General features: G+C 46.8%; 1 protein-coding gene across 6 annotated transcripts in view; it reads left to right on the top strand.

The window, feature by feature from the left end:
• Window positions 1-19,490, top strand: part of SLC39A11 (solute carrier family 39 member 11) — a 422,853-nt gene that overhangs the window by 277,897 nt on the left and 125,466 nt on the right. For all 6 annotated transcript variants that reach the window (XM_068531048.1, XM_068531047.1, XM_068531049.1 and 3 more), the window contains one exon: window positions 4,840-5,010. In XM_068531048.1, the coding sequence (XP_068387149.1) occupies window positions 4,840-5,010 (171 nt within the window). The remainder of the gene's footprint in view (window positions 1-4,839; window positions 5,011-19,490) is intronic.

Here is a 19,490-nt window from a genome sequence, read left to right as displayed (position 1 = left end):
CTCATTCTCGAACTTAGCGATGGGGTGCCTCTCCCGGAAGGATGAAGCGGGGGACGGTAGGCCGAGCCCCAGCATTGGGCCCCTTCTTTGTGTGGATTCACAGACGCTTGAGTTTAAATTTTTTTTTAAATGTTTTTTGATGATGGGCCACCTTGAAGTCTTTCCTTTCCACCTTCCCGAAAGGATTGTAACGCTGTGTCCCGTGCTTGGTGTTAATAAATATGTCCTACTTAACAGCTGCTTTACACTTAAAAACAGTAGGTCTGATGGGTTAAGAGACAGCTTTGCCTGAAATGTTTTCAGGTTTGTCTGCGAGCAGGAGTGATTGATTACGGGTACGAGGTTCCCACTGAGCCTTTTCTGCCTTTTCTGGTGTCGTGTAGTGCAAGCTCACCGGACTCTCTCTGAACTAAACATCTGGGGTTTCAGGCTCCTAAATGTCACTGCAGTGACTCGCTCGTGACCCTTTTTGGCGAGCAAAGGGGCAGGTCACCACTCCACGCCCCACCCCTGGTCAACCACGGGGCCCTGGTGAAGAAGTGGCTTCTGGAGGCAGAGGACCCAGCTTGACTCCTGAATCCATCTTGGACCGGCTGTGTGACTTGGGACCAGTTCCTCCACCTCTCTGTTCTTCAAGTTCCTTGTTTGGTAAAGGGGGTGGTCTCCACTGCATGGGGCTTTTGTAAGGATCGAGGGTCAATTGAGAATAAGTTCTTGGCATCACCTCTTCCCGGATGTCGCTGCTGACGTTTTTCATTTCTGAACCCGACATCGGGTGTTCCTTCCCCAAAATGTCCTTCCTCTTTGCCAAATCCTACTTGAAAAATGCCCAGACCTTTCCCCTCCCAGGAAATCTCAGGGGTGCTTACTCTGGCAACACCCCTAACCCCACGCCAGGCCTCCTTTAAGTGGTCCCTTTGTCCACGGCGCTGGCATTTTACTAGATGGTGTGCAGTGGTTTAAGCAGCCTGTCTGGGAGAGACAAGAGGACTCATTGCTGGGGATGCATCCGGACTCTCTGTAATGATTTATTTGGGCTATTTTTCCTCGTTGCAGACTCATTAGTGACTGTTACCAAACGGTGACTTATTTAACTTTCTCAAGTGCATCAGACGTTCACACCCTCCCATTTCCCACTAGGAAAGGCAGTGACATCAGTTTTCACACCTCAGGACCCCAAGACAAGGCGTGCATCCTCGGCCCGGTTAATAACTCTTTATGCCTCTCGGTGTTCCTATTAAATGTGTGTTTGGTGCTGGAATTTGCTAACGGGGCGCCCATCTCCGTTGTTCTCTGTGCATTATTTGCAGGAAATTCAGAGTCGCATCCTTTTGTGACACTGACAGAAATCAGTCTAGCCTCCCATGCTTGTTAGAGAGCGTGAACTTCTGTCCCTTAGATTTACAGGAATGTATTCACGTCTTCCCTGTCTGTCCTCTCTTAAATTATAAAATCCCAAAGGGAGGAGATGGGTTTTTTTTGTCCCTATCAACGCCCACTGGAGAGCATCCAGATCAGGGCCGTGTGCGCAGAGGAGGTCCAGGGAATCCGTGGTGTCCACTGACTGGTCCAGGAGACAGCTGAGCTCCCTCCATCACCACTCGGATTCCTTCCTACACGGCACTTGGGCCTGTTTGCTTGTGCCTTTAGTGTCTAGTGGCTTGAAAGCCCACATGTTTTGTTCAGTTCCACGACCAGCCTCTGCAGCCCGAGTCATCAGGTATTGTCAACAATATAAAAACACCCGTGTGTGCACAGAAGCACACACCTATGCATACACGCACAAAGACGGTCTGATATCTGAGGCAAGAAAGATGGTACCCAGCGGTAATCACATGTGTGTACACACACACGCACACACACAGTGTAGATACCACATGGTGAATATTTAGCTTCAGCTCGTGCAAATATTGTCTAGGAGGAGTTTTTGCTATCCCCTGAGACAGCTGCATCCTCCAGAGGCCAGCGTTGTGAGTTGTGCCTACTGACCATTGGAGGGCTGGCGACCCTGGCATTTCAGAGGATCGATAAAAGGCGCCTTCTCCCCAGTGGGTCTGAGATCCAGCTGTTTCTAAGAGAGAACCAACTGGGGAGGAGTGAGTCTTCCTGCTCTTCGGCTCTTTCTTACTGTTCAAGCTGCACTGGCTTGATTTGAAACAACAAACACATAATGGTTTTTCAAAAGAAGTGGTTTTTTCTTTTCATGTTTTTGGCATACGAAACCGTATTCCACTGAGATAGGTTCATCCAGAAAGGGAATCAAAGATCTGATCCAGTTTATAGAGTGAGACCCTGGTCTTGAAGCACCTGAGTGGGTGAGATAACTGCCCTTTTCTTGCTTTACTTCCAGGAGTAAGGAGAGGCCGCACCAAACGCCCGGGCTCGGGCGTAAAGGAATCCTCAAAGTTTCTTAATTTGACTTTGGGAAAAAATTTCTGCAATTTTCAGCCTAGAGATGAGAATGATTTTGCTTGTGAAACATTTGTCCCTAGAGAAGGGAAGTAGTTACCACGGAGAGTTCCCTCCTACCCTTCGAGTCGGCTGGACCCCATCTGAGCAGAGCATCAGTCAAGCTTCTGCTGTTTCTTCCCCCAACCTGGGGAGCCATAAAATTTATCTTTCAAACCAGGACACTTTGGGGAGTGAAAGGGGCTACTAATAATCCCCCTGGGATAACAAAGCCAACGCTGGGCTGTCGGGTTGCCCTGTCCTGTGGTGGCTGTCCCAAAGACAGGCTCTGGTGACCTGTCTGTGACATCTGGGTCAGGCTCTGCAGGTTCAGATGATGGAGGGACGCTTGTCTCCATCTGTGTCGCCAGGTGTTTCCCTTCCTCTTCCAGGAAGCCTGTCTGACAGATCCTTCCCTTGCTGTGAACTGCAGCCTGGGTTCCCTGCCTCAGTCTCGGTTTGCCTCCATTAGGGATTAGCAAATAACCCAGGAGACCGTGGGTGTTTGGCATAATCTGGCCCTAAGAAATGGCACTTTTCAAATATATGCCCAAAGGGGAACTTTATTTTATTTTATTTTATTTATTTATTTATTTTTAAAGGGATAAGTACATTATTTATTTATTTATTTATTATTTATTTATTATTTATTTTTGGCTGTGTTGGGTCTTCGTTTCTGTGCGAGGGCTTTCTCTAGTTGTGGCAAGCGGGGGCCACTCTTCATCGCGGTGCGCGGGCCTCTCACTATCGCGGCCTCTCTTTTTGCGGAGCACAGGCTCCAGACGCGCAGGCTCAGTAATTGTGGCTCACGGGCCTAGTTGCTCCGCGGCATGTGGGATCCTCCCAGACCAGGGCTCGAACCCGTGTCCCCTGCACTGGCAGGCAGATTCTCAACCACTGCGCCACCAGGGAAGCCCTATTTTATTTTTAATTGAAGTATAGTTGATTTACAATTTTGTGTTAGTTTCAGATGTACAGCAAAGTGATTCAGTTATACATACATGTATATCCTTTTTTCCAGATTCTTTTCCATTATAGTTTATTACAGGACATTGAATATAGTTCCCTGTGCTATACAGTAAATGCTTGTTGTTTATCTATTTTGTATCTGGTAGTGTGCATCTGTTAATCCCATACTCCCAATTTATCCCTCACCCCCCAAAGGGGGATTTTTACAAGGAAGGTTAGCTCATGAAACCCAAGGGCTGGGTACCTTAGTCGACCCATGAGGGTCAGAATGTCCTATGGCACCCAGGCTGCCATTTGTCTGTCTGTCTGTCTGTCTGTCTGTCTCTGGCTCCGTGGTTTCCCATCTCTGCTTGTCTCTGTACATCTGTTACCTTCTGTCTCTCTGTCCGGCTGCCCCCTCCTCCCATTCGTGCATGTACGTCATGGCTGCCCTTACATCACATGACCTTTCTGATGCAGAGCCCACACTGGGGGTCACGTGGTCCTTCCCCATTCCCGTCCCCCATCCCTGGGGGGAGAATCTGATTGGCTGAGCCTGGCATCCGAGTTGGTTCCCCCTGAGTCAGTGTGACCTGTAGAGCAGGGTCACCTCCTGCAGGAGGGAGGGGACGTGTGACCGCAGCCACAGTCCACACATAAGCACTTTGTATGGTCTGAGCACTTTGCTGCAGCCTCTCATTTAATTCTCACAAAACCCTCGTGGCATAGGTCCTGTTCTTACCCCATTTTATAAGTCAGGAAACTAAGGCACAGAGAGGTTAAAGAGCTTGTTTCGCACCACACGGCTGATGAGTGGCTGAGTCAGGACGTGAGCCAGGCAGCCTAGTTCCAGAATCTGTGTTCAGTGCTGCTTCTCTTAAACAGGCAGTGTTAGGATGCCCCATTTTCATCTTTTTGCCCTTTTTCTTTTTTTTTTTCATTGAAAAGTCCTTTACTCAGAGATAAACATGGCTTACTATTTGACATTTATAGTTTCAATCTGTTTTCAGTACATACACATAAATGTAAACAAAATTGTGCTATCAAGTTCTATATTATAATTTTTCCATTTAGCAATATATTATTCAAATTTTTCCCATTTTTTTCTAACATCTTTCTTGGAGTATAATTGCTTTACAGTGGTGTGTTAGTTTCTGCTGTATAACAAAGTGAATCAGCTCTACATAAACATGTATCTTTTTACCCTTTTTAGTACCCGTACGTTGGGCACTGAATGTCTGTTCAAGGACTGATTGATGAATGAATGAGTAAGTGAATGAACGAAGGCGGGGAGGGCCAGGCAGAAGCACACACGGTCCCTTGGGAAGTTAGGAAATAGACCGTTTCCCGGCCCTGGAAGCTTCCTCCGGCTGATGCTTGTCCGAGTACTGGCGTGCCCGTTTTCAAACTACTCTCTCTTTCCGTCCCTCTCTCTTTGCTCAGACAAGAGTGAGAATGGCGAGGCATATCAGAGGAAGAAGGCAGTGACCACCGGCCTTCCAGAGGGCCCAGCTGCCCCCGTGCCGCCTCAGGGGAACCCGGCGCTGCCCGGCGGCAGTGGCTGGAGAAGGATCGTGCTGCTCATCTTGGCCATCACCATACACAACATCCCAGGTGAGGTCCTGCCCCGAGCGGTCCAGCCTCGGGTCTGAGGGGGACGTGACTCTGTCGGCTCAGCTGCCTGGCTGGAAAGGGGGCTTGGGCAGTCGTGATGCCGGTCCTTTCTCGACGGGGCATGGGGGAGGGAGTGCAAATCTTTCTTGAGTTTATTTTTTGGGTTTCCGACTCTAGATGGATCACTGCGTGTTAAAACTTCTGGTCCCAGTTACTGCAGACGGTATCACTCCAGTTTCCACCTATGAGTTCCTTTCTTCACATATCTGATACCAAGTCATTTGGGCATAAATTCATAGCTGTTGCCCGATTGCTGTGGCTTGCACCTCTCGTAAACACGGAGTGTCTCTGGTTCTTCTTAATCCTTTTTAAAAGTATTGAATTCAGTACAGTTGTACACTGATGTTTGCCTTACCTGCTTTCTTCACGGGGACATCTTTCTGAGATGTCCTCACTGTTACCGAGTCACCACGTGACAGGTCAATAAATCGAGAGAAGAGTTGTTGGGGTGAGGGATAGCGATTTTATTCGGAAAGCCAGCAGACCGAGAGGACGGTGGACTCGTGTCCCAAAGAACCATCTTGCCTGAGTTAGAATGCAGGCTTCTTTTATACTAAAAGGGGAGGGGGTAAAGTCAGACATTTCCTGGTTCCGGTCAGACTCCGGAGGGGGTGTGTTAATTTCTTCCTCCCTGCAGTCATTCACAGGTGGGCCTGGTCGCGATGTCTCCTCTGAGCTGAACAAAGGTATTTTCATGCCCATTACCTGGGAGGCAGGGTTCCCAGAGATGGGCCATTATGTATAATTTAAGCTTGCAGGCCACATCCCTTTAGTGACGAATTTGTAACAGAATACAAAGGTTCTTCCCTATTACATTACCAATCTTTTCCTTTTTAACATTTTGGAGTAATTTGTTTTGTGTCTTTGGATTTATTTTAATTGAAAAGAAAACTTATTGGTGTTCTATTTCAAAAATAGTATGTTTTATATAGAGTAACTAGAAAAGACAGATAAGCATAAAAAAAGAATAAAGATATTATTTAAAAAACAAATGGAGAGACCCTGAGGAACTCCTTGGGTTACCTTGCGGAATTCCAGCTCTACTACTTAACTAACTAGTTTATCTTGACAAATGACGTGAGCTCTCTGAACCTTGGTGTTCTCATCTATGAAGTGGGGATAATGCTACTACTGAGATAACTGGGATATTATTTACAAAATGAACTACACCAATTTTGATAATTAAATAAGATTATATATATGTACAGTCTATACAGTACCTGGGCCATTTGAGCATTTGAAAAGTGGTAGCTGTTATTAGCATTAATAATACTCCTGACTCCTTCAGTCTTGTGTTCTTAAACATTCTGATCCATCTTTCGTAGTTTTGGAACTCAAGTTTGAGTGATAACCTTGCTCAGGGAGCAGCCCCAGGTGATATATTATCTGAGTCCTTGCAGAGTTCATAATGTCAACCTGTTACCCCAGTACAGGAGCAAAGACTTGACTGGGCATAGCTTTTGCTAGAGGCACCTATTTCTCCTTATAGCTCTTACAGATGTTGCTCTGTTATCTTCTGGCTTCAATACTGTGGAAGCGAAGGCCACGGCCAAACCGAGTTTTTTCCCCTGTGTGTACCTTGATAGTCTTTTGCTTGTGCAATGAAGACTTTTTTTGGTCATCTTTAAGGAATGAAAATATCAATATGTTGTCTGTTGCAGTATATATATGAAATCTGTCAGAACATCGTGTCTAATCACTCAGCTCAGATCTTCCTCTAGATGAGAAGCATTTTCCTCTCTTATTTCTATCATGATCTTAAGAATTTCTATCATAGGATCGTATAGGCCAATTTGCTGCCAGTTTTTTTCAGCATCTGTTTCCCTCTCATTTCTCTCTTGGCTTTTTCCCTTTGGGTTCTGAGTCAACTATTTTGGTTGTTTTCCGAGAGCTGGCTATTCAGTACATCTTGAGATGATGTCTTACGTGGGACCCCAGCACACAAATCTGACGAAAGTGGATTTGCCTGGGTGGAAGGATCTGGTCATACTCACCCCCAGTATGTTAAAGAGCTCATCGAGAGACCAGGGTCTCTGCAGAGGGCAGCTCCAAAACCTCCACGGTCACTTTCAACCTGTTAAATGCTAATCATTCGAGAAGAGAAGTTACTTAGGCCGTCTTTTCAGTCATAATAGTTAGTGGCTGTCTTTCTACCATTTAACACTCCTTCTTTAACCAGCTGAAAAAGAATAAAGGTCTAAATATAAATAGATGTGTTTCTGAAGACCCCCTGGGGCTCATTCCCAGAGTCTCAAGCTCCTAACTTCAATCTAAAGGGAAGCTCACTCGCCCACCGTTGCCTTCTGGCAGCTTCGTGCCTTTTGATGAGAACCATTTCGAGAGCTTGTCTGTCGCCAGCTTATCTTTGAAAAGGTCTCTTCTTTAACACTAGCCTTCATGGTTTATTAAAAATTTAACTAGACCTTTGATGTTCCCTGAGACTCTGGGTTTAAAGGTAGATTTTCACAGCAACTAAATGGATAATTGATTTTTTTGAAGTTTTTTTGTCTTGGCTGGTTCAGTTTGATATGTCCTAGGGATGACGTTTTGTTTAAAAAAAATTTTTTTTAATGTAGGAGTTAAAAGGAAATCTTATTAGCGCGTGTGCTGTCTCCCAGAGGTTTCTGGAGTGCGGGGACCCACACGCGGACGTGAGCGCACACCCAGGGCGCTTGGGTTCTTATTTTAGACACGTGTGCAAAAAGGATAAATGAGTCCTGAAACTTCTGTGGCTCACAGCCCCCCCCCAGGAATCTGCTAAGAGCTCTGGACCCTCTCGTAAGAGAAGGTTGCACACAAACCAGTTACCAGGCAGTTTTGGGTATTCCCACATCTCACGAAGTCCACCCACGGCTCCAGAGCAGAAAGGAACCCCTGCTTTAGAGAAACAAACTGTCCAGCCGTGCAAGCACTTGAAATGTTTCAGGAGGAAAGGGTGATGCCCGATGGAGGCCAGCAGACGGGAGCCCCGCTCACCCCCGCGAGGGGTGGGTGCAAAGGCTCCCGAGGATGGGGGTGCTTCCCCCTTCACCCCACGTTCCTTCTGTGGCTCAGCCCGGGGAGCTGAGTCCTTTGGAAAATGGTCTCCCAAGGAAACGGCATGTTTTCTGTGAAAGCAACCCCACTCTGTAGCCTTGGAAGCACACTGTCCCTTAACGGGCTTCTCCTGCCACGTCATACAGACTCCTGGGCTTGGAGCCTTCCAGGGGTTTCCGGGCTTTCGGAAAACAGGCTCCCTTTCTGTGTCAGAGTGGAATTAAAAATCAACCAGCCATCGAGTTCCCACTAATCTCTTTTCATGAGTAGCTTATGGTCTGTGTACGTGAGAACGTTAAATTTAGAGCTTAAAGGGATTCTAGAACTTATCTCATTCAAGCACTGCTCCATCGGAAAATTTGGTGGGGTTGGTGGGGAAGACCGGGTAGGAAGCGTGTGTGTTAATTATCACTGTGGTTCCTTCCAGCTCTGGCACTGGATGATTCGGTGAAAAAGAAGACAAGTAGTACATTGTTAATTTCATTTATTTCACAGTGTTCATCACTCCTTCCTGGGTGACACCTTCCTGGGTGACACCTTCCTGGGTGACACCTCCCTGTATCCTGTGTCTGCCTCTGTCTTGATGGTTATCACTCTGAATGGCAGTTATTTGAATGTATTTGTGTCCCCCCATACATGGAGCTTCTTGCAAGAAGGCCTGTGCCATCTTGTTTTTGGAACCCATGTTACAGTTCATATTGAAGCACATTATATATTCGGGCTCCGGGGATGGCTGGTGCATTTGGGGACCTGGCCTCCTTTCTAAGAGGGGAGTCAGGTGTCTCAGTTTCCTATCCGCCTTGGCCGCCAGGTGGGCTAAGGGACGCATTTAACTTCTGTGGGTCTCTGGGACACACTGGACTTTCCTTGCTGTTTGACGTGATTTATAAACGTCCATAGAAAAAGAGGCTGGGTGAATCGCACACTTTATATTTTCCTCTCATCAGAGCCAGGGGTCAAGTTTGCTTTGCTGGTTGTGACCGTGACACAGAGAGAGCTGGAGGTCACTGCCTGTGTCTCTAGAACAGCAGGACAGTTGATTTTAATTGTTTGGCTTGTCCTCCTTGACGGCTCCTACTAGACCCCATTTCATGGCTTTAAATGAGACACTTGACGTTTTCATCAGAAGTGATTTTGTTTGAGGGAACAAAACCCCACAGATTTATACACTAATATGTTAAGAGTGGTTGGTTATTCTTGGGCTTATGGAGTTACAGGATTATGGCTGATTTTTATTTCCTGCGTGTTTTGTGAGATTTATAACTCAACTTTTCTATAATGAATATTTATGATTCATGTGATCAGATAAAAATGCTTTTGTTTTTATTTTATTTTTATTTTTTTATTGAATTATAGTTGATTTACAGTGCCTTTTTAAAAAATTAATTAATTTTATTTTTGGCTGCGTTGGGTCTTCATTGCTGCATATGGGCTTTATCTAGTTGCGGCGAGCGGGGGCTACTCTTCGTTGGGGAACACGGGCTTCTCATTGCGGTGGCTTCTCTTATTGTGGCGCATGGGCTCTAGGCACGTGGGCTTCAGTAGTTGTGGCACACGGGCTCAGTAGTTGTGACACACAGGCTCAGTAGTTGTGGCGCACGGGCTTAGTCGCTCCGTGGCATGTGGGATCTTCCCGGACCAGGGATCGAACCTGTGTCCTCTTCACTGGCAGGCGGATTCTTAACCACTGCACCACCAGGGAAGTCCCTACGGTGTTGTGTTGATTCCTGCTGTACAGCAAAGTGATTTAGTTACATATATCTATCTATATCTCGGCCTCCGTGGTCACACTGCATCCTTTTCTGTATCTTATCTCCCCCTGCCTCCTTCTTATGAAGACCCTGTGACTGCAGTTTGGGCCCCAGCCAGGTAATCCGGGGTCGTTACCCCATCCACAGATAATCCAGGGTAATCATATCTGCAGAGTCTCCTTTACCAGGAAAAGATGACACTCCCAGGTTCCAGGTATTGTTGGTGGCCTGAGCCCGGGCACTTGCTTCATTCTGCCGTGGTCTCCACATGCTGCGGCTTTGACAAGACAGCACTGAGCATGTGCGGAAGGGAGCCAGCAGCTCAGAAGAAGAACTTACTGAGTCTTCATTTTCCTGGGGCAAAGAGTGAATAGAAAATTCTACTAAGAGCCATGGACCTTTCCAGGGAAAACCCTGACGCAGCAGCCTCCGCTTCACATTGCTCCGCTCCCAGAAACTGGAGGGGCATTTTGTGAGCCAGACACCCAGGCTCAGTCAGTGAGTAAGCTGAGCCCCACTCCAAACCGCAAATCATTGGCAGGAATACAATGCCCTGATGACACCGGAGGCCACCACTTCCTGGGGCCTTTCGAAGCTCCAGACGTCAAGTGCTCCACGTATATGATTTAGGTATTTGCACCCCTGGTTTACATTTTAGCAACTGAGACCCAGAGAGGTCAAAGACCGAGCTCACGGTCACACAGCAGGTCCTGGTAGACCGTGGTTCATACTCATCTCTATATGCCACCTCCAGGCTGCCTGTTGCCATAGGGAGCTCCGTTGCGTTTCTTCCGGTGGATCACAGAGCTTTTCACCAATGATTCCAGAAAAGTTCAGCAAGTACGTCTCACTTTTTGGAGCTTGCCACGTCAGATGTTAGCATCCGTGATGGTCACTCCTGATGCCCCAGGCTCATTTCAGCAAGGAGATCTGGGTGGAGGAAGCCTGGAGCGGAAGCCGCACCCCGGCCAGGGCACCTGCCGCTGTGGGCTCCCTGCAGATATGTGTGCGGGGTGAACACCGTGCAGCCCCGACACACCCACCACCACCACCATCAAGCGAGGACGGTCGGGACTCCCGGGCAGGCGGTCACCGCTTCAACCACGTCAAGGAAGGAGACGTGGAGGGAGGGGCCGAGCACAGGATTTAGAGTCAGAAAGGCCAGGGCTTGGACCCTGCAGCCACCAACTCTACTAGCTGGGTGTCCCTACGTAAGATTATGGGAGTCTCAGTTTTCCCAGCTGTAAAAACGGAGATAACATCTATCTTGCTGTTCAATATTCAGGGAGATGACAGCGTGGCAGCAAGCAAGGCCACTCTCCGTGTTGCCTGCCATGAAGTGCAGATCACAATGCCCGGGACACAGTAGGGCCCAAACAATGTTAATCTCCCTCCACCTCCTCCTGGCCCCCACGCCCCTCCGCCCACCTACTTTTGGCTTCCCTTTGCTCCCCAAAGATCGTTCGGTTCTGGTCTCGAGTGGGACCATCTCAGATCACTTTGCTTTTCACCTTCAAGAGGTTACACGTGAAGATGCGTTTACTCCAGGAGTTTGGAAACACCGTAATGTTCTCCTGTAATTATCTGATTCTCAGTGGGGAGCCTGACATTATAATTAGCGCAGGCTCCTGTGTGGGGTGACATTCTGCTTGGCATGTTGTGTTCCTGAGCATGTGCCGTAGCAGAAACTCATAGCACGCTCCCAAATCAGGCTGCTGGGTTTGAGCTGAGAACCGGCAGCACGAACACCCAGAGAGTGAAATCGCAGCTCTCAGATCCCTGCGTGATCCCTGGAAAGCGACTCGGCAACTTTGAGATTCGCCATCAACTCCGGCCCCAAGGCCAGCAGACACACAGATGCCTGTGCCCTACTCTCTGGCCTTCAGATCAAGAAGCCTTCATTCTAAGGCTGCACAAGGATGAGGGTTTGAAATTGAGACCCATTTCCACATCTCCTAGGTTGTGTCCTCCTTCTACCTATTATGTAAATTGAAGAAAAAAGTTAAAGCAAGAGAATTTGAACCTATTTTTGTATCAGGGCTCAAAGCTTCCAGTCACCTCCAATTGTCTTTCTACTATGGCCAGGCAGATGTTGGCTGGAACGTGGTTTGCATGAAGCCCTTTTGGAGGTGCATTGCCCAAAATGCCACCTACTAGCCATGTGGGCAAGCACAGGCTTTAGAATCAGAAAGGCCCGGGCTTGAATCCTGGAGCCACCAAATGTTCTCCTCTTTATTGATCAGAATTAAAGAAAATGCAGAATCCAGACCCTCAGTTGTACTTTGCCACATGTCAAGTGCTGGAGAGCCATATGCAGCTATGGGTGCCATATTGGACAGCAGACAGAGAACAATTCCATGATCACAGAAAGTTCTATTGGATGGCACTGCTGTTGGATGGACCACATAGAAATGTAACTTCACCAGTTATTCAGAGCCTACCCAAGCTTGCCTTGGGACGAGTTTTATTTAGGGAAGACATTTTGTTTCCTGAGATGGTTTTTCTCAGTCATGGGGTGTGTCAAAAATACGTTATGAATAAAATACTTAGAGATCAAAATTTGCAAGTTATTATTATTTTTTTTAATAAATTAAGGGTGGTACAGGGTCATCCCTGTGGTGCCATCATTCTTGTTCCCTTTGGTTCTGATCTGGTTTTGTGGGGGCGGCACAGGGTGAGGGCGGCTTGTGCAGGGGGAATCGTGCTGCAGGCTTGTGTCACGTCCAGTGTCCGGGGGCAACGGAGAGCTGCTCCCAGGTCAGCTAGTCATCCTGTCCTCTGGGCGTGATGTGTTGTCTGCAGAGAGACGCACACCCACCCCCCGAGCAAGGCGACAGCATTGGTCTGTGTCAGCTTAGCCCCCCACAGAAAAGCTGCTCCTGACTCACCCTGGAGTTTGAAGAAAGGACGTTAACTGTCACGTGAAAATCATCGTGGCATTTGTTGTCACATTTTTGCTGGGGACACTGCCCAGTTCCTCACCCAGTTCTCTTAAATATTTATTTCAGAATGCACCACCTGGAAAAGCTTTGTCTCCCTTGTTGAAACGATACTTGTAATTTAGTGTGTATACCTTTTTTTTCACCCTTTGCTGCCAAGAAGCCCAGAGGCCCATTTGCGGCTGAGATAAGAATGAAATGTATTCTTCGGGTCTGATTCTCTGAATTCTTCTCTCATTTTACAACCTATTGTTGTTCTGCACTTTTAACCCATTTCAGAAGGAGGGAGGTTATTAATTGGCACAAGTGATTTTATTCCATTGTCACTAGTCTTCTGTGTTCTCTTTCCTGGTCACAGGTTATATATCTAAGCCAGATACGTGGCCTGAAAAATGCTTTTCTCTGGTTATAATGGGCACCAGATGAGAGGTGATGAAGTCATGTTTATAGTGTTCAGATAATCAATCAGTCAACAGTACTTTCTGGATACTTTCTATATATGGAGCATTGGGGTCACCCTTGTCCAATAGAAATATAATGCGAGCTACACATGTCATTTTCAACTTTCGAGTAGCCATGTTAAAAAAAATATTTAAAAAATCAGGTGAAATTGGTTTTTAAAATATATTTTATTTACCCTAAAATAGCCAAAATATTATCATTTCAACATAGAATCAATATTTTAAAAATTGAGATTATTTTACATTCTTTTTTTTCATAGTAAAGTCTTTGAAATCCAGTGTGTATTTTACACTTCTGGCACATCGTATTCTGGATGATTCAAGTGAAATTTTCAGTGATTCAAGTAAAATGTCGCCCTACCGAAAAAAAAAAAATTGTGTATCATGCAAAAAGATTTTATACTTCTTCCATTTTCAAATTTAAACTTAAATTAATTAAAATTAAATTATTTATTTTCTCCATCATACTAGCCAAATTCCAAGTGTCTTGTAGCCACACAGGGCTAGTAGCTGCCACTTTGGGTTTGTTTTTTTTTTAAATATTTATTTATTTATTTTGGCTGCGCCAGGTCTTAGTTGTGGCATGCGGGATCTATAGGACTTATTAGTTGAGACACGTGAACTCTTAGTTGCGGCATGCATGTGGGATCTAGTTCCCTGGCCAGGGATCGAACCCAGGCCCCCTGCACTGGGAGCGTGGAGTCATACCCACTGGACCACCAGGGAAGTCCCACAGTAGCTGCCACTTTGGATGGCACAGACGTAGGTGCTCCCAGAGGTACAAAAAAGAATGCAAGACAGTCCTTACTTTGAAAGAATTTGCAATCCAACAGGAGAAAGTTTATACACACATATTATAATACAGTGCAGGATGAATCGATTCTCACAGGAAGTCAGCAGAATCAAGACAAGCTCTCAGTGCAAAGGTGTGATCTTTCTTTTGGTTCAGTGAACATCGAAGACTTTGAAGATGGTGCATAAAAAATCATATTTACTGTTTAAAGAGTTGTGATTGAGCCCAGACGTTGTAGGACCAGTTGCCAGTGTTTCCGTCCACAGTAGAGGGGATGAGAAGAGGCCCCGCACACAGGCAGGCAGGAAGGGTCGAAGCCACTGGCTGGCTGGACATCAGGCTGTTCTCTTTCTTCCAATAGTTAACGAGGTAACTAGGAGGTAATACATAGCCGCAGCGCCGACCCGCCTCCATGGGTGCGGGGCAGATCACCTCACTGTCAGGAGTCATCTTTTCTGCCAGAATTTTATCACTTCTGCTCTGTTCAGTTGGGCGGCTCCATTCGAGCCCAAGGCTGCAGTGAGAAATACCTTCAGACCCTTTCCTGCTCCTGGAAAAACCACCCAGGACAGCACCCCCGTGCTGTCTGCTGCCATCCTCAGTAATTGAAGATATGATTGTGTTGCTAACTAAAAATTCCAGAGTCCCCGCTGGCTTTGCGATGATCTTTGACAAGAGCTGGATTTGTCCTTGCTTCACTGTAAAGAGAATGGTGGCGTTTCTAAAGTTTTGGTTTATAAAAATACCCAGCACCTTCACGCTAGCCTGAGAACCCACCAAGGAACCGTGCCATCTTCTGACAAGCCTGCCTCTCCCCTGTTGAGTGACCTCATTTGTTCAGAAGCTGTAGCAGGTAACAGGTTTAATCAGTCGCTGACATCCGAGGTGCAGCTTAATCAATTGATAACATTTGAGGTGCGAACTTTCTAATGGTCTCAGCTCATTCGTATTCATATATGCTAATTTTAGTGCACATTAATTATGTATTTAATAAGTCCCTGTTTATTCTATTTTGTCTGTACTCCCTTGATAGCTGTTATGATGTGGCGTTGAAAATAATTAAAATGTTACTGTGTTCTGCAAATACCAATTAACCAAGGATGAATCCTGTAATCAACATTCCATTTTCTTTTCCTTTCTCTGATTAAGTACAGCGAGTGAAATGACACCTAAATGTACTTTGTGGTCCATCCCTGCTCTCGTTGGTTTGTCTCCCTTTTCAGGGAGCTAATTGCCATTCGAGCTCCCCGCTTAGCACAGATGTGACTTCACTTAACAACGTCCGTTGCTTTGGGCTCACATCTTCTTGGTGACGTGGAGACCCCTTCAGAGGTGGTGCACTCAGCCTGGGGATTTGGGCGCAGAGAGGAAAAGATGCACGGCTCCTGACAGCGAGCCTAAAGGTTGCCAGTTGAGTCTGTGTGCAGCCCCTTGGGGGCTTTCCATGAACCCGAGCTCCCTCCAACACCTAGATTTTCAAGCCATTTCAAACCACCCATCTTCAGAGGCCCAACTCTTTAGAGACTAGACAACCCCATGGTCTGTGTTTTTTGGGTATTACCTGCCCGAAGGGGCGGCACCACATCCTCATTCAAGGTCTCGCCCTAATCAGCGGTGACTCTGCCCGCCCTTGCCCTGGTTGGTAGCTATTGGGAGTATATATTTGATCCCATTTCCTGTTGCCCCGGACCTTGTGCCAAAGCTTGCCATGCCCCCGTGTCCTACAAATCACTCAGCACAGTCACTCCCCCAGCCCCTAATCTCCTCCTCCCACTACTTGGTATTTTTCCGAACCCTGGAAGTGTCCCTAATCAGCTGATCTTTGCAGCCCCTGCTCGCGGCTTCAGCTCCACCCTCGGCAAAGCAGCTATTGGAAATGGAACTCGGATGAGGGCTTGACGGTGAAATCGGGCTTTTCTACTTAATAATTCCACTCAAGGGAGAACGAACAAGGACAGGAATCTCAAACAGATCTGTCATGTTAATGGGCTCCCGAAAAACATTAATCAGCAAATAACTCACAGCTCCTGGGGACAAGAAAACTTGGAAATTGCATTTGCATTATAGCAGTTTAGACGAGCCAAACCGCAGATAAGTAAGAGTTAGGAATCAGAGTCTCTAGTTTTTATCTCATTTTGAAAATAACTGTGTGACCGTTACGTTTGACAACTTTCAACTTCCAAGTTGAAGGAAGGAAGGTGAATAATTCTTGCCCCAACCCCTACTTCACGGGTGATATAAGAACGAACTATGTTCGTGGAAATGAGCCTGCCTGAGACATAAAGGTACCAGGTAAGCAGCAGTGATCCTGATTATTGGACACGGCAGTCGAAAGCGCCGTTTACCGGCACCTTTGCCTTCCAGATCTCATTCCCTTTCAACTTCCGAGCTTCGCACTCATCAGCTGTCTTCTCTTGCTGTCATTAAGGTTCAGAGCTTTCATTTCCAGAGATTCTGTTCACTTGCTCCTCTCTGTATATTCTCAGAAACGCTTCCTGGCGCAGAGATGCTAGAGAAGAGGTGGGGACGTGGTGCCAGGGAAGAAATAAAAATCTCTGAATCCTGTTTTCAAGTGCAAACAAAGTCTTCTTAAATGTCAACCCAGCAACCCTTCTCTTTTAATCAGACACTTTTCTCCAGCCGAGCCATTTGTTTACGAAAAGTCACGGTGGCATCTTAGCTTTCCTTTTTGTGCCCTGTGCTCTGGGGTCAGCCTCTCCTTCACACAAGGGCCACGTAGGGCTTTTCTGTCGGCCGTGGGGCATGTGGGGGGGAAGCCAGCTGATGAACTGAGTCACTGACCCCTGCAGAGGACAAAGGAATAAACCAGGGGAGGAGGGTGGAGATGTGGAATTCCAAGCGCCAAGGACTCGGGGGGAATGCTGGGGTGTGCATGGGGTCTGGGGAGGACATTTGGGCCCATTCACCTTTCCGTGCTCCTGGGCCCCTGCCCTGTAAGGGACCAGTTGCTCTGCCCTGATTTGCTTGGTCCTCAAAGACTCCGGATGAGTGCTGGGTTTTACCTCCCGGTAATTCTGAAGAGTGCTCTGTTGCTTAGAGACAGGAGACCGGTGCCTGGAGTGAAGATAACGTTGTCAAGGAAACCAAGCCACAAATTCCCTTGTTTTCCTTCGGGTTGCTGGACAGAAGAGTAAAGGAGTTTTGCTCTGACAACTGGAAGAAGAGAAGTAGCTTTTTCTGCTGTGTGCGTTTTTAACAAATTGATGTGTTATCCAAGACGCAGCTGAGTTAGTACCCAAGTTGACAAACAGGGAGTTGAGGTTTGCATCTTTTTTTGTTATCAGTGAGCACTTTCTGATACAGACAGAATTAAGCAACGATTTTAATCCTGATTTCTTATCAGACGTGTGGACCCCAGGACCCACCCCCTGCTGTTACACAACTTGGCTCTTGAATTCGGAGTTTTCATTTATTGTCCCAGCTTTTCTCTTTCCATGGGGGTGAGATGTTCTTTTTGGAGATTTCACAGCAGCAGCATGCCCTTTTCCATTCTCCATCTTTGAATTATTTGCATGTTTCAGATGGTGGTAATCGATAAACCTAGATATCTTCCTCTGAGCTCTGGCGCTCGTAATAAAGAAAAAAAAATCCTCACCGCCATCCTCAAGGGATTCTTTGTCGAAGCCACAAAAGTTCACATCTGCTCTATGCTATTGTGTCAGCAGGCTGAAGAATTTAAGGGGACCACATCCAGGAGTGGTACCTAAATGCTCCCTTCCCCCCTGGCGCGTTTAAGGCACAGATAAAGCTTCTTCATGTCTCAGAGGTAACAATTTTAGCTGAGAGGGCCCCCAGGGCCATGTGTTCCTCTCCTTCTGTATTAGTCCCCTAGGGCTGCTTAACAAAGTACCAGAAACTGAGGGGCTTAAAGAACAGAAATTTATTGCCTCACAGCTCCGGAGGATGGAGGTTCAACATCAAGGTGTTGGCAGGGTGGTTCCTCTGAGGCTGCAAGGGAAGGGTCTGTTCCAGGCTCTCTCCTTGGCTTGTAGATGGCCGTCGTCTCCCTGTGTCTCCTCACGTTCGTCTTCCCGCTATAAGTGTCTGTTTTATAAGGACACCAGTCATGTTGGAGTCGGGACCCACCCTATTCCAGTGTGCCCTCATCTTAGCTAATGTATCTACAACAACCCTATTTCCAAATAAGGTCACGTTCTGAGGTCCTGGGGGTTAGGACTTCAGCATATGGGTTTTGGGGGGCACAGTTGAGTCCATAACACCCTCCGTTCAGAAAGACAAGACAAAGGATGTTTACCCTGCCCCTTAAAAAACCTGTAATACGAATATAAGCCAAATATAATTAATCAACTCAGATGAGTATATTGATGGCATGCCAATTAGTCTGTAGCTGACACAAAGCTGGGAGGGACAGGTAATTTGTGGGATGATTAAGTCATTAAATCAGAAGATCTCAACACGCTGGAATTCCGATGGGCTCTAACGAGGTGAAAATGAGCAGAAACAGGGACCCAAGTAGAGTCCTGAAATTAGATCCCCCAAACACGTGATAAAAGCATATTCAGGAGCAAGGAAAAGAATTTGGGTTTTAATTCAATAAGAGACATAATCGTTCATTCAGTCATTTACTGGTCTCAGTATTCATTGCTCACCTCCTCTCTGCGAGGCATTGAGGAAGCCCCGGGAAGCTAAGTCAACCCCAAGAAGTGGTTCCCCTCGGGGCTCCTGGTCCATCTGCACCCTCCTCCGAGTACCCAAGGGTAGAAGACAGCTCCACACCCATGGGCCTGCAGATGAGAGCCTCCAGCCTGCTGGGCTAGAAACTCGAAGAGGAAGCAGTGGCTCAAATGACTGGACCTTTTAGGCTGGAGAAAGCAGATGTGGGTGATAGAATCTACTTTCCATCTTAGAGGGGCCACCATGGCAAAAAGACTCTGGGTTCATCCTGTGTTCCCTTCCAAACCGGAAGTAGAACCAAGGAGTGAAAGGTACGGGGGAATAGATGTTAGCACAGCTTAAGGAATAGCTTTTTCAGTTAGAACTGCCTAAAAATGAAATACCCTGGCTTATCTTGGGAGGTCATGGCGTTGTCATAGCCAGCATCCATTGAGTGCCTACTGTGTGCCAACTTGCTCTTAACATTTTCTGGTGAAAGGCAGCCCAGGATCTGCTGTAGTCAGCCATTCCTACATCTGCTATGACACAGCTGGCTCCCAAGAACCACTGAAGTCAGAAAGTGCTCATGATCAAGATAACTACTTCCTTCCCCAGGCCACAGAGTTTGGAAGGCATAGTTCCTTGTCTATTAGTGGATTAGAAGTGAATTTTTCTTTTAGAAAAAGAACTCTGTTCTTCACATCTCTCTGCTTCAGCTTGGGCTGAGCCATGGTGTATGAAATCTAATCTCCGCTACCAGGAAATGATTATTTATCTGAAAGCTTCCCTAAAATCCACTAGGTGC

This window comes from Eschrichtius robustus, chromosome 20 (genome assembly GCF_028021215.1).
Source record: "Eschrichtius robustus isolate mEscRob2 chromosome 20, mEscRob2.pri, whole genome shotgun sequence".
Taxonomy (NCBI): domain Eukaryota; kingdom Metazoa; phylum Chordata; class Mammalia; order Artiodactyla; family Eschrichtiidae; genus Eschrichtius; species Eschrichtius robustus.
The sequence above is the reverse complement of the archived record's forward strand: the minus strand, read 5'-3'. Positions and strand labels throughout refer to the sequence as shown.